We start from the raw sequence: 12,772 nt of genomic DNA on the forward strand, positions 1-12,772 counted from the left end.
TTCTCTTTCAATCGCGCTGGAAGCTCTGCTTCCAGCGCGATGGGGGAGACCCTGTGACTAATCAGCACGCGCTCGCGCGCTGACGTCACAGGGGGGGTTGGGGGGGTCGGGGGTGGGAGGGGAAGGGCTTCCCCTTCCATCCCTGACTTTGGGGGGTGGGGGGGAACCCCACAGAGGGAGCGCTAGCAGCATTGTGCCTCAGGACGTAACCATTACGTCCTGGGCACAGAAGGGGTTAAACTTCCATACCTTATATACCTAGACCGATATAGCTGAGGTTCCCAGCCTATAGATGAGCGGACTTGCCATCAACATATTCTAAGAAGGGACCCTGAGGAGAGGTGATTTTCATGCCTCTAGGTGAGGCTTCTATGACAATGAATATTACTCAAACCAGAAAACACACCAGATATGGTTTTTCATTTACCCATATATCCTCACACAGGTTCCCCCACACACACGTCCTGAGGAAGACCCACCTGGAAGGTTCCAAGTAACCGTGTTATTCTGGGTCAAAACGTCAATGATCTGATCTTTGGCCTGTATTGAGTCATCATCCCTTAAGGGCATTTAAGAAGAATTACGAATTGTCCCTAATTTATGGGAATAGACAATCGTAATATTCCAGACAGGCTTTGTGTAGGCGACTGTTACACTGCAATTTGATTTTATTGTATGTTATGTGTTCTCAGTCGCAACGCTTCCACTGGTCATGTTGCACAAGCACTTTTTACACTTTTGCACCAATGGAGCAACCGGCATTTTGATGTACATATATTTCTAAACACACGACTGCTTTAATTAATGCGAATAATATAATTCAAGCTCTGGTTGTGTATTTCTTGAATACAGTACATTCATTTTCGGATGTTCTCTCTGCAGTTTTCAAAGAGTTGCTACTGTTTATGAAAACCGTTTTGTTCCTACAGGACCAAATGTTTTTTGTACAAACGAACCCAGATCCTAAGGTCTACTGGGTTACCACACTAGTATAATAATATATGGACTAGTCACTAGATTTATGTATGTAAGGAGAGGAAAGTAGCAGAAGCAAGAAAGAAGAGGAAATTTATAATTATAAATTTTCACTTCAAATAAATGTCAATTCAATGTATTTTTCTAAAGATTTTATTGATGTATGCCAAAACAGGTTACATAGCATTATAGTTGCCAGGAATGAAACAATAGATTCCATCATATAATTACAGAACAGTGTTGGGCTATTTATGATGAGTCAGCACACAATTTTTATTTTTTTCTGTGTAACAAACTGACCCATAATAAGCTGTCAATGTCCACCCACTGCCCAGTTGCTGCTGCCTTAACTTTCAGGATAGGGAATGCAGAGTGTTAGAAATTGGGTCTTTGGTTGGCAGTTAGGTTACCCCCTGTCCGAGCAAGGACCCTCTCTCTAGTCAGAGTAAGTCACACAATCCAAATTATCCTGTGCCCACCGTCTGGTAGCTTGGCACTGAGCAGTCAGGTTTAACTTAGAAGGCAATGTGTAAAGTATTTGGGCAGTAAATCATGCAATAACACAGTAGAACACCACAAAAATACACCACACAGTGTTTAGAAAAATATATAATATTTATCTGGTAAGAGGCGGGTAAAAACTATCAAGATGCAATAAGTATACGTTGAAATATCACTGTAAAAATTATATAAAGAGTCTTTAGTCTTTAAAAAGCAACAAATGTCTCTTGCAAGCACAAAGTACCTGGTTTGCGTTCAAATTCTCCGCAAGGGACCGCAGAGGAGGAGTTGCATGGAAAACGGGGAGGTGTGCGTAAATCTTTCTGGCACTCCCAGAGGATGTGCCAAGTTTTCACACAGGGCAGTCTTTGCTTCAATTTCCAGCGTGGAGACTGGGATCCTCTTTGGGTTGCGGGGTTTTCGGACGCCCCGGGGATGATGCGTCAAACTGCTGGACGTGCAGGACAAAGTCACAGGGGCTGCCTCGATCCGGTGGGTGATGCGTGGAAATTTCTGCCGCACTTCAGGTGCTGCGTTGATTCCTCTCAGGAAGTCAGGCTGCGTTGTTCAGGCTCGGCTTTGCGTCGATCCAGTGGGCTGTGCGTGAAATGTCCGGTCATAACGCTGGTGCTGCGTCGATCTTCTCCTTGCGAAGTCTGGCTGCGTCGTTCCGATTCAGCGTGCAGTGATTTTCTCACCGCGATGCAGGCTGTGTGTCGTTTCTTGCAGGCTATGCGTCGATGTTCGCAGCACAAGGAGTTCTTTTGCAGGAATGAAGTCTTTTTCATCCTGAGACTTCAAGGAACAGGAGGCAAGCTCTATCCAAGCCCTTGGAGAGCACTCCTCAGCACAGCCAGAGAGCAGCAAGACAGCAGGGCAACAGCAAGGCAGCAGTCCTTCTCCGAAAAGCAGTCCAAGTGAGACCTTTGGACAGCCAGGCAGTTCTTCTTGGAAGGTTGCAGGTTCTGGTTCAGGGTTTTTTCTCCAGGAAGTGTCTGAGTTGGTAGGGTCAGAGACCCTGCTTAAATACCTAAATGTGCCTTTGAAGTGGGGAGACTTCAAAGAGTGGCTTAGGAGTGCACAAGGTCCCCTTTCAGTTCTATCCTGTCTGCCAGAGTCCCAAAAGGAGGTGTGGCAGTCCTTTGTGTGAGGGCAAGCTACTGTCCTTTGACATGTAAGTGTCAGGCCCTCCACCCTCACAGCCCAGGAAGACCCATTCAATATGCAGATGTATGCAAGTGTGACTGAGCATCCTGTTTTGTGGTTGTCTGAGTGAATGCACAAGGGAGTTGTCAACTAAACCTAGCCAGACCTGGATTGTAAGGCACAGAAGGATTTAAGTGAAGAGAAATGCCCACTTTCTAAAAGTGGTATTTCTAAAATAGTAATATTAAATCCAACTTCACCAGTCAGCAGGATTTTGTATCACCATCCTGGCCATACTAAATATGACCTGGTTACTTCTTTCAGATCAGAAGCTACCACTCAAACAGTATATGAGCGTAGCCCTAATGTGAAAGGAGCAGGCCTCACAGCAGTGTAAAACGAATTTAGGTGTTTTACACTACCAGGACATGTAAACTACATAGGTACATGTCCTGCCTTTTGGCTACACAGCACCCTGCCCTATGGGTTACCTTGGGCCTACCTTAGGGGTGACTTATATGTCGAACAATGGGAGTTTTAGGCTTGGCAAGTACTTTTAAATGCCAAGTCGAATTGGCAGTGAAACTGCACACACAGGCCTTGCAATGGCAGGCCTGAGTCAAGGTTAAGGGGCTACTTAAGTGGGTGGCACAATCAGTGCTGCAGGCCCACTCGTAGCATTTAATCCACAGGCCCTGGCTACATATAGTGCACATTACTAGGTACTTGTTAGTAAATTAAATAAGCCAATTGGGTATTAACCAATGTCACCATGTTTTAAGGGAGAGAGCATATGCACTGTATCACTGGTTAGCAGCGGTAAAGTGTGCAGAGTCCTAAAACCAGCAAAAACAGTGTCCAAAAAGTGGAGGGAGGCAGGCAAAAAGTTAGGGGTGACCACCCTAAGGCAGTCACATCTAAAACAGAGCAATGAACCCTATGGTGCTTAGAATAAATTATTCTAGTGGGGATATCATGACAGTGTGTCAAAGATAGGTGCCCTTAACCCACTACACTGTGTAGTTGCTTAGATGTGGCATAAGTGGAAAACACTACCATATGTTAAAGAAACATATGGTATCATGTTCTTACATTTTGCTTGTGTAATTTACATCCCAAATAATTTGAAGATTCTGCATTTACTTTGGCACTTAGGGATGAGCCTTGGCTTCACTGCTGAACCACATTAAGACATGGACAGAGTGGGCTATTGCCCAGGGCACCATTTCCGGGATAAATGTAGAGTCTGGACGCACACTCTAGTGGTGTGAGACTATAGACAAGTTTTGGGTACCTTACATCCTGACATTAGGTGTGAGACTGCCACCCACACCATCTGCTCTGCTTCATTTTTTTTTTAGGTTTAAAGTCCACTGGACGTTGCAGTGAGCCAGATGTTTTTCTTCAACCTTTCTAAACTAGCAGATGGTCACTTACCTTAATGTTTTCCAAACTGTTTGACATGAATTTAGAAATATTTAAACACAATCAAAATGTTGCTTTCTCTCCAAGAAAGACTGGACAGATTTGGGTATAGGTGATGCCCTTGGCACTGGCATGGCACTGGTAAAGGCATTATTTTTCTATTGAACAAGGATATAATGTGCCACCAGAATGTAGCACATGTAGAGGCAATCACTTAAAGATCATACTAAATAAATAGTACTGTGTAGAAAACAGTAATACATGCACTCATGAAGTAGTGGGATGTGGCCTTTCCTTGGGTAGGTCCGTAAAATTGATCTTTTGTCCTGAATTTTGATCCTTTTTCATAAATGTTGACCCTTTGTCCAGAATATTTTACAGTCCTGTCCAGAATATTCATCTGTGCCAGGTGGTCACCCTATGCACATTCCAATGCGCTTCCCAGTGCACATCAAATGGTGGTTCCTACTACAATTTATAATCTGCTGCTGTCTGCTGACCAGGGTTGTGGATGACTGTTGATCCCTGTATGTGTGCCTGCATATATGTTTTTTATTGGATTAGGTGTGTTAGTCCGATTGTGTATGGCCCTTTGCCTGATGGACAACAATCCGCGGGAGTCCCATAACACTATTAGAACACTGCATGCACTGCGGGTAGAATTTTTCAGCTAAAACGGGGTAATTTAGAAGTCGAGCACTAAAATGCTGGCACAGACAGCATACATCAATACCCTTTGCTGCTTGGTTCTTGTGCCTGCTCCTGGTCCAGTTTGGGAAACGGTCTGCTACAGTTTCGATTTTGATGGTTTCATTGTTGAATAACTGAAGATCATATATGGAACTTTTAGAAACTTGGGGCCCGATGTGATTAAAAAAAACAGGTTGCAAAATTTGGTTGCAAATTGCGCACAAAAGTTTTGCAATCTGTCTCTGATTTTAAGATACAACCTATGTATTAGGGTACACCACAAAGTCTTCAATCTCAGATTGTAGAGCGAGATTCATAATGAATACTAATGAGGCAGGTTGCCATGACAGACCCAGTGTTGGTAACCGGACACCGCAAGGTGTCCAAAGGGGACACCTTACCTTTTGAGAATGAATTACCACCTCTTTCGGTGTTAGTAACTGATCCATGATCAAGCTGTTGATACATATTGTCGTGGCCTGGAATTAAGTAGGGACCCCCCCCCATACCTTCTCCTAACTGCGGTTTGCAACAGATCGCTGAACCCATTTTGTGACCTGCAAAATGGATTTAGTAAATAGAAAAAAGCCATATTGTGGTCACAAGCCCTGTGATTTTATAAATCGCAGGGCCTGAGAACACAGAATGGCATTGTAGCCCATTGTTCTCTATTAAATAGAACCGGGCTGGTCGATATACCAAAGAATAAAATCCAGCTCAGCCATGCATAAACATGATTTTAAACCTGTGAAGGAAAGCACAGTAATATGTTTTCAGATTTGGGGAGCATTTGCAATAGTCTTGAAGCAGCAGTGTGTGTTGGGTGAGAGTAGTAGGCAGATGCAAAAACTAGCTCCAAGATGAGAGCTATTTTTTCCCTTGGGATATCAGGACATAGCTGTTTCTCTCCATTTGCGCTTTGGAACACCTTTGTAAGAATCAGCACATTTCTAGAGCATGAGTGGACAGAATACGCAATCTGGAAGCCTAGGGTTCTCATTAGCTAGTTCTGGTGTAATTTACAACTCAAAGTATGGGTTGATGTAGGAAGACTGCTTTATATGTAATAGGGATACATTTATTTTTTACAGTCAGTGTTCAGGCCCGATTGACTAAGGGCTTGCCTCACAGTTGCATCACCCAAAGCAACGCAAGCCCTTAAATCAGATGTACTAAGCCATGCAAAGCCACCTTGAGTGACTCTGCATGGCTTAGTAAATCTGCAGTAACCAAGGCAGCGCAGGTCGCTGCCTTGCCTTAATGTGCGTTGGGAAGAGATTCCATGGGTGGAGTGTGGGTGTCCCCATGCATCCACCCATGGCTTTTGGTGCATTGCCAGAGTTACTAAGACTTGTAAACCTGGGTATGTGTCACAATGGTACACCATCCCAACAGAGGTGTAACGAGGAGAAATATTTTCGTTTCCTCTTGTTATTTATCTTTCTATATGAACTACATTCTGCGGCACATATATGAAGAGGAAATTCCACTGAGAATTGTTTTTATGCAGGAAGGTATCCCTTCTTGCACAAAAACAATCCTGCGTGTAACGCATGCACCCTTGCACCATGGCGCAAGTGTGCACTAGGCTGCACATAGAGCGCCAGCTCAGAAAGGAACAGTAATACACCATATATTGGTAAATATGTCGCATTCCTTCTCTTTCCATTTGACGCAGCAAGTTGTCATGCTGCATTGGGCCAAATGTTAGTAAATCTGGCGTTCAGTGGCTTAAGTATAATTCCTCACTGCATTTACTACATTATCTCTACATATATTGTAAAGAAAGATTTTGGGAAGATCAATGTAGGACCTGAATTATATTTTTCTTTGCCATTCACTTTTTTGTGTTACCATTTCCATCTTTTGCAGCTCTGTAAAATACAAGTGTGTCTTTGTAATCTTTGTCATTCCATGCCCAGAGCCCTAGGACACCCCTCGATCTCATTGTGCAATGCAGTGCTTAATTTGTGCTTGTTGTTTGCGGTGCGGAGCACAGCACTTATTTTTTAGGGCCAGCGCCTACTCTTCTGCCTCCAGCACTTGCTGCAAGCAAAAGACACATATGTGAAAGGCGGTGGTAGAGAAAAACGAAAAGCGTCACAATGGGAGAAAGCAGAAAGCTGCAAGAGTGAGCTGAATGGGCAGGGAGTGGCTTTAAGTGGATTAAAGAGGCCCCAGATGGCTTCAGGATTACGCTACCTCAGTATTCCATGTCCCCACGTTTAAGTGCAGCAGCCGCGTGTTTAAGAGGAGGGCTTTAAACACCGGCACGTTTTTATTTACAAATTAAGCACTGGTGCAATGTCTGCATTGTGTAATTTCCACAGGGTGGCAACTGTGAAATACAAGGCAAGAGCGATGCCGATGACTTCCGGAGGCTGGTGAGCGCCATGGAAATTCTCAGCTTTAGCGGCGAGGACCAGAACAGCATCTTCCGAATTCTGTCTTCCATTCTTCACCTGGGCAACGTCTACTTTGAGAAATATGAGGTAATGTGTAGGATGTGGCAAAGAGCTCCTGTTGCAGGGATGTCGGTGCCCCTCGAGGGTTAAATCAGGGCCAGATTTTTAGCATATTCATTTACTATGACGACAATTAGCATTTATGTTTATTTATGCAAATATATACCATCTTTAGCCCTCGTGAAACAATGTCAGCATACCATTGAATTCGTTTAGACGGGATTATCTGCATGTATTTGACACCATCCAGCCTTTCTGGCCACCTGTCTGTCTTTCCAGACTTGCCTGTGGTTAATGAAGTCAAGCAAGAAGAACAATTAACTTTAGTCAGTTTCGGGCACGTGTTCCCCTGACTGATGCTGACACCACAAGAAAGCTCTACACAGCATCACTAAACAAATTGTTTTTTTAGAATGTGTCACCATATTTGTAGAACATGTATACCTGTCAATAATCTTGACATAACAGAATCACTGGCAATGATGGAAGGTGCCCTTGGCAATCAACTAACAGTAAAACAAATCTAACAACACACAGCAATACTGATTAAAATACACTAGCAACAAAATACAACGAAGGAGAAGCAAGACTACAAATAAAAACAAGTATTGGCAAAGCCATTAGGCCTGGTCTTTCTCATAGCTACAGCACCACAAATCATTATTAAATGTTTTTCTTGAGTCAGAAGCAAAAGCTTGAAGGCTTTAATAAGGCCGAGGTGCTTCAAAACTTTACTAGATGTTCCTTTCAAGTCAACAACTGCTTAAGAAGTTGATAACAAAGTTGCAATATCTCAGGTTGTTATTAAAGATCCTAGTTGAATCTAATGCAATTGCTTCAAAAGGCCTTCACAAAGTTGACGGGATTTGGCTTTCACATAACAAGGTTCATATGCACTTTTGCTACTCAATTGAATTGGGATGGTTTGCTGTAGGATAAGTAAACATGGCAATCCTGGTATATGATGATGAATTAATACTGCAACTTTCAATAACTGTCTACATGATTATGGAACACTTGCAAAGACAAGTTAGTATAGATAAGTACTAGCAGTCCCTGGTTCAGTTAAGTGCTATCAACCTTATTAAACTGCTTTTTGAGTGGAACCTTTCTTCTGTTGGTTAAAGCCCACTTCCTTGTGCTATAGCAGAAACACAATGTTAATGTTAGTTAAGCAAAACAATAAAGATACTAGAAGAACCTTTATTTTATTTAATGATAGTGCATATATATCTTTGTTATCATGGATTTTTCACAAGGCTTGCAAGGTATTCACAAACCAACATTACCTTTAATTGTTAGTAGATATTACTAGATGTTCTTTTGAGTCAAATGCAAAACCTTCAAAATTATTTTACAAACCTCCAGTTCCTTAAGTCATTACAAGGTGTCCCTCTTTAGTCAGATCCAACTGAAATCTCCATAAACCTGCAGTACCTTATGTTGTTACTCGAGTTCCCTTGCAAGTCAGATGCAACTGCTTCAAAGGAGCTGCACCAAGGTGAATGTGTGGAGCTTTAATATATACATTTGCACAAACATTCACTAGTAAATACAAGTGCCTTCAAGTAGTTAGCCTTTGGTGTCTATGTTTAGGTCGATGTAAAAAGTTGTGCAATGTAAAAGCAGGCTTGAAATAAATGTGCTCAAACCCTGAAGTGAGCTGGCCCATTCGCTTGTTGTGTCTGATGTTGCTGGAGGGAGCATCACATAAGTAACAATTTAGCAGCCTAAAGGATAAAGATGGTTGAATACTAGCCCTTTATGTGTACATATTTTAATTATGATATATTTGGAAAACACCAGGCTGGTAATGTCAACAAATGACTTGATCACTATGAAATAGTTGTGAGGATTTCCTAGCATAAACACTAACAGTCACTAGTAAATTCAATTTCCTCCAAGCTTATTCTTAGCAAACTGTTTTTTAAGTTTCACTGTACATGTGTGCCAATAGCCTCACGGTCGCATATATTAAAGGCCACAGCCCTATGTTATATATTGCTGTAGTAGAAAAAAGCAAAATGTCAATGTCTTTGGAGCGACGCAATGGATAAAGATATGAAAGAAATTAACTGCTCTTTTATTAATTTGTATGTGTATTGTTTTTGAGTCGGATACAAAAGCACTGAAATTCTTTCATGAAGCTACAGTTTCATGAGTTGTTACTAGAGGCCCTTCTCAATACAGATACCACTGCTTCATGCGACCTTAATCAAGCTGATGGGGTGTAGTATTATCACATAAATTTGCATACATGCTTTTCCTATTTCTAAGATTTGTGCTTGTTTTCCATTTGATAAACAAATTTACCAAAGCTGGTTTATAATAATAGTCAAAATTACAGATTTCAATACATTTCTTGTTTTTGTCAAAGTATGTAATGGCATCCTACCATGAGTAGTAACTAACATTCACTGGTTCAATAATACATTACAAAACTAACAAGTGCCTTCAAAAAGTTAATTTTGGGTGTATCTGTTTAAGTGGGTGAAAATGGATGTAATGATAAGTATTGTAAAGTAAGTAACTGATAGAGATGATTAACTAAAAGTTTTTAAGTCTTTACATTTTTTTTTTATTATTAATGGTTTGGGAAAATGGGCTAGCAGCTTTAAAATATAAGGTGCTAACAATCACTAGTGAAGTTAAGTGTTTTCAAACTTACTCTTAGCAAACTAGCATCTGAGTGGCACTATAAATGTGTTCCAGTAATCCAAGTTGCTTGTATTAAAGCCCACTGCCATAGCCTGTATTTGTGGTAGAAAGAAGCAAAATGTAAATGTTAGTGGAGCAACATAATAGATGAAGTTATTTGATCAAATGTTCTTTTACCCATATATATCTATATACACACAAACACACACAGGCAGACACACACACACACCAGTCCACGGCAGTGGTCTGGATACCTTTCTTGTGAAACAAGATGCAATGTGTGATGGTATCAAATGCTGCCGAAAGGTCAAGAAGGGCCAGCATGGCTGGATTCCCGCATTCAGGTATAGTCTAATTATATCAGCTACTGCTACTACAGTGTTTTCAGTACTGTGAAAGGATTTGAAGCCCGATTGAGAAGGGTCCAGCAAACAGTGATTCTCCAGATAGAAGGATAGATGTTTGCTAAAGTAGGACTCCAGAAGTTGTCCAACATAGGTAGAAGAGATATGGGGCGATAGTTGACTGGCTCCTTAGGATCTGCATTAGTGTTTTTTAAGATGATTGTGACATATGCTGCTTTCCATTCCAAAGGAATTGGCAGAAGGAGTGAAAGAAGGATTTCACAATAATGTTAAAGTGGACTTAAGGAGAGTAAGTAAGATAGCGATTACTTGAGGGGGACAAGAATTGACAGGGGAGTTTGAGGCCCTCTATTTATGTTGTAATATTTTACAGCTTGATTTCTTGATCCATAGTTCAGCAGTATACCAAGGGGAATTAGGGCTGCATGATTTAGGGGAGTGTTGTTTGTTAGACGCAACATTATCAAGAGCTTGAGAGAGGGCATCATTGAAATGTGGTCAAGGCCGATTGATCTGTCCAAGTCAGAGGTTCAGGGCTAGCCACCTGAAGGGATCTAGAGGTGGCGAAAATAAGATCCGAAGTGTGGCTAGCTGCGTGGGGCCAGTCCCTGTCAGGTAAAGTTCCAACATTTCAAGATCGGCACATCAGGGTCAGCAGTTATATGAATCTGGAAATTGAAGTCATCCAGTAGAAGACCATTCTGTATGGACATCTTATAAGGAGCTAGTCGTTCAGCTAGTCTATGACTAAAGTCTTTTTGGGGTCCAGGAGGGCAGTCTACTAGAGCTCCATTCCAAATATCATTGTGAGGCTTTCCAATTTAAATATTATTTTCTCTGCCCAGAAAGCAAGTAGGGAATCGAGGGCTTCTACTCTAAGGGTTTCCCCGAAGACAATAGCAACTCCCTCTCCTGGTTTTGATTCCCTGTCCAGTTTGTAACTGTCAGGGAATGGGATGAGGTTGCAAGGAAGTGCTGAAGAGTGTAGCCACATTTCTGTGATGAAACATAGATCTAGTTGTAAGTATGTGAATAAATCCCAAATTTCTATAGTATGTTTGGGTATGGATCTTGCATTAAGATAAAGACTGTTTAATGTTGGAGGGTTAAACTGGAGATTAGTGGGTAGGACTTGAGTTTTGGCAGTAGAGGTCATTGGAATATTAGGCTTTCCTTTAACAGGGGTGGGATTATCCCTGTTACTAACCGGCGACGTTGCAAGTGCGCTGGAGAAGGAGAATGTACATTTGGAGCAAGAAAATGGCCCTTCGAGACATAATGATAAATGAGGAGAGAATGCAGAGAATTGGACCCAAAGTTTCTTGAGTTCTTTGCTACTGTAGCACTTCCTAGATCAAGGGCCTACCTCTGTGAATTCAGATACAGGGTTTCTGGTGCCTGGCGACATTGAGGCGCGGACGAGTCCAGACAGGCTTGCCTTTGGTGTACCTTAGGCACCAGGCTTTCGATTTATGTAAATCTATTTATAGCAGCTAGACAGCAAACTGTCCTAAAATGGTGGCCGTCGCTGTGAAGCTGCACAAAATAATGTATCCTCTACTCCCTCCGCACAATTGGCAATCAGCAGTGCCCTGGCGGACCAGGGAGCCCAGGATATGACAAGACACAAGCACCAAGATAAAACACTGGGGAAAAGTGTTGAGAAAAGAAAGTGCATGTGCAAGTTTTAAACGTTAACAGTCTGGTCACAATAATGAAAATGCTAGCAAAGGCATAAAACCTTCATTTAAACAGAGTCAAAGTTGGAAATACAGTAATCTGATAGCATACAGCTGCACAAGGGACCTGCTTCTAGACTTGACTGTCGGATGTCAGAAGCTAGTACTTCAAATGACGATAAGCAAACTAAGTGGGTGCGGCTTTAACATATACATTTGAATACACACATGCTATTTTAGTGCTCTGTGCTTATTTCCCTTAGGATAAATACATTTGCCAAAGTTTGTTTGTAATAATGAGTCAAAAGTACAGATTTCAATTCTTTTCATGATTTTTATTGAATTAAGTGATGGCAACCTACTATATGTATGAATTAGCTTTCTCTGGTGAATGCAGGTGCCTTCAATTTGCTGAACTTGGCTGTATTGGTTTATGTGGGTGGGAAGATATGTAATGAATCCTCCTAATGTAAATTTACTTAATGATAGAAATGGTTGTATCCATTGGTATATTCTGACTGTCAGGCTGTCTTCTGTGTTTTTATTAGTCAGCCCATTGGCCTGTGTATCAGGCGTTATGTCTCTCTATTCACCAGTCATTTACTTGTATTTTAAAAGTCTGGCTCTCTGTCTTCCTCTCTACCTGTTGATCCGTCTGCTTGTCTTGGCAATCTACTAACTGTTCATAGTTAAAGCCCGGTATGGCTCCGCATCTCTTTGGTCTACTTGTAGTTTATCACTATTAACTGCCTGTTAGGCTATTTCGTATCTTCATGTCATTGGGTAAACTATAACTTCGGCATAGTTCTACAAGGTTTAATTTCACTCCCACGGGTCACACAGGTGAACTTGGTTCAATGCGCCAATG

General features: G+C 41.7%; 1 protein-coding gene across 1 annotated transcript in view; it reads left to right on the forward strand.

Moving 5' to 3' along the window:
- The window catches only part of MYO15A (myosin XVA), a 761,224-nt gene that overhangs the window by 134,336 nt on the left and 614,116 nt on the right, over positions 1 to 12,772 (forward strand). The window contains exon 12 of the mRNA XM_069212299.1: positions 7,068 to 7,229. Within this exon, the coding sequence (XP_069068400.1) occupies positions 7,068 to 7,229 (162 nt within the window). The remainder of the gene's footprint in view (positions 1 to 7,067; positions 7,230 to 12,772) is intronic.

The sequence above is a fragment of the Pleurodeles waltl genome, chromosome 10 (genome assembly GCF_031143425.1).
Source record: "Pleurodeles waltl isolate 20211129_DDA chromosome 10, aPleWal1.hap1.20221129, whole genome shotgun sequence".
Lineage (NCBI taxonomy): Eukaryota > Metazoa > Chordata > Amphibia > Caudata > Salamandridae > Pleurodeles > Pleurodeles waltl.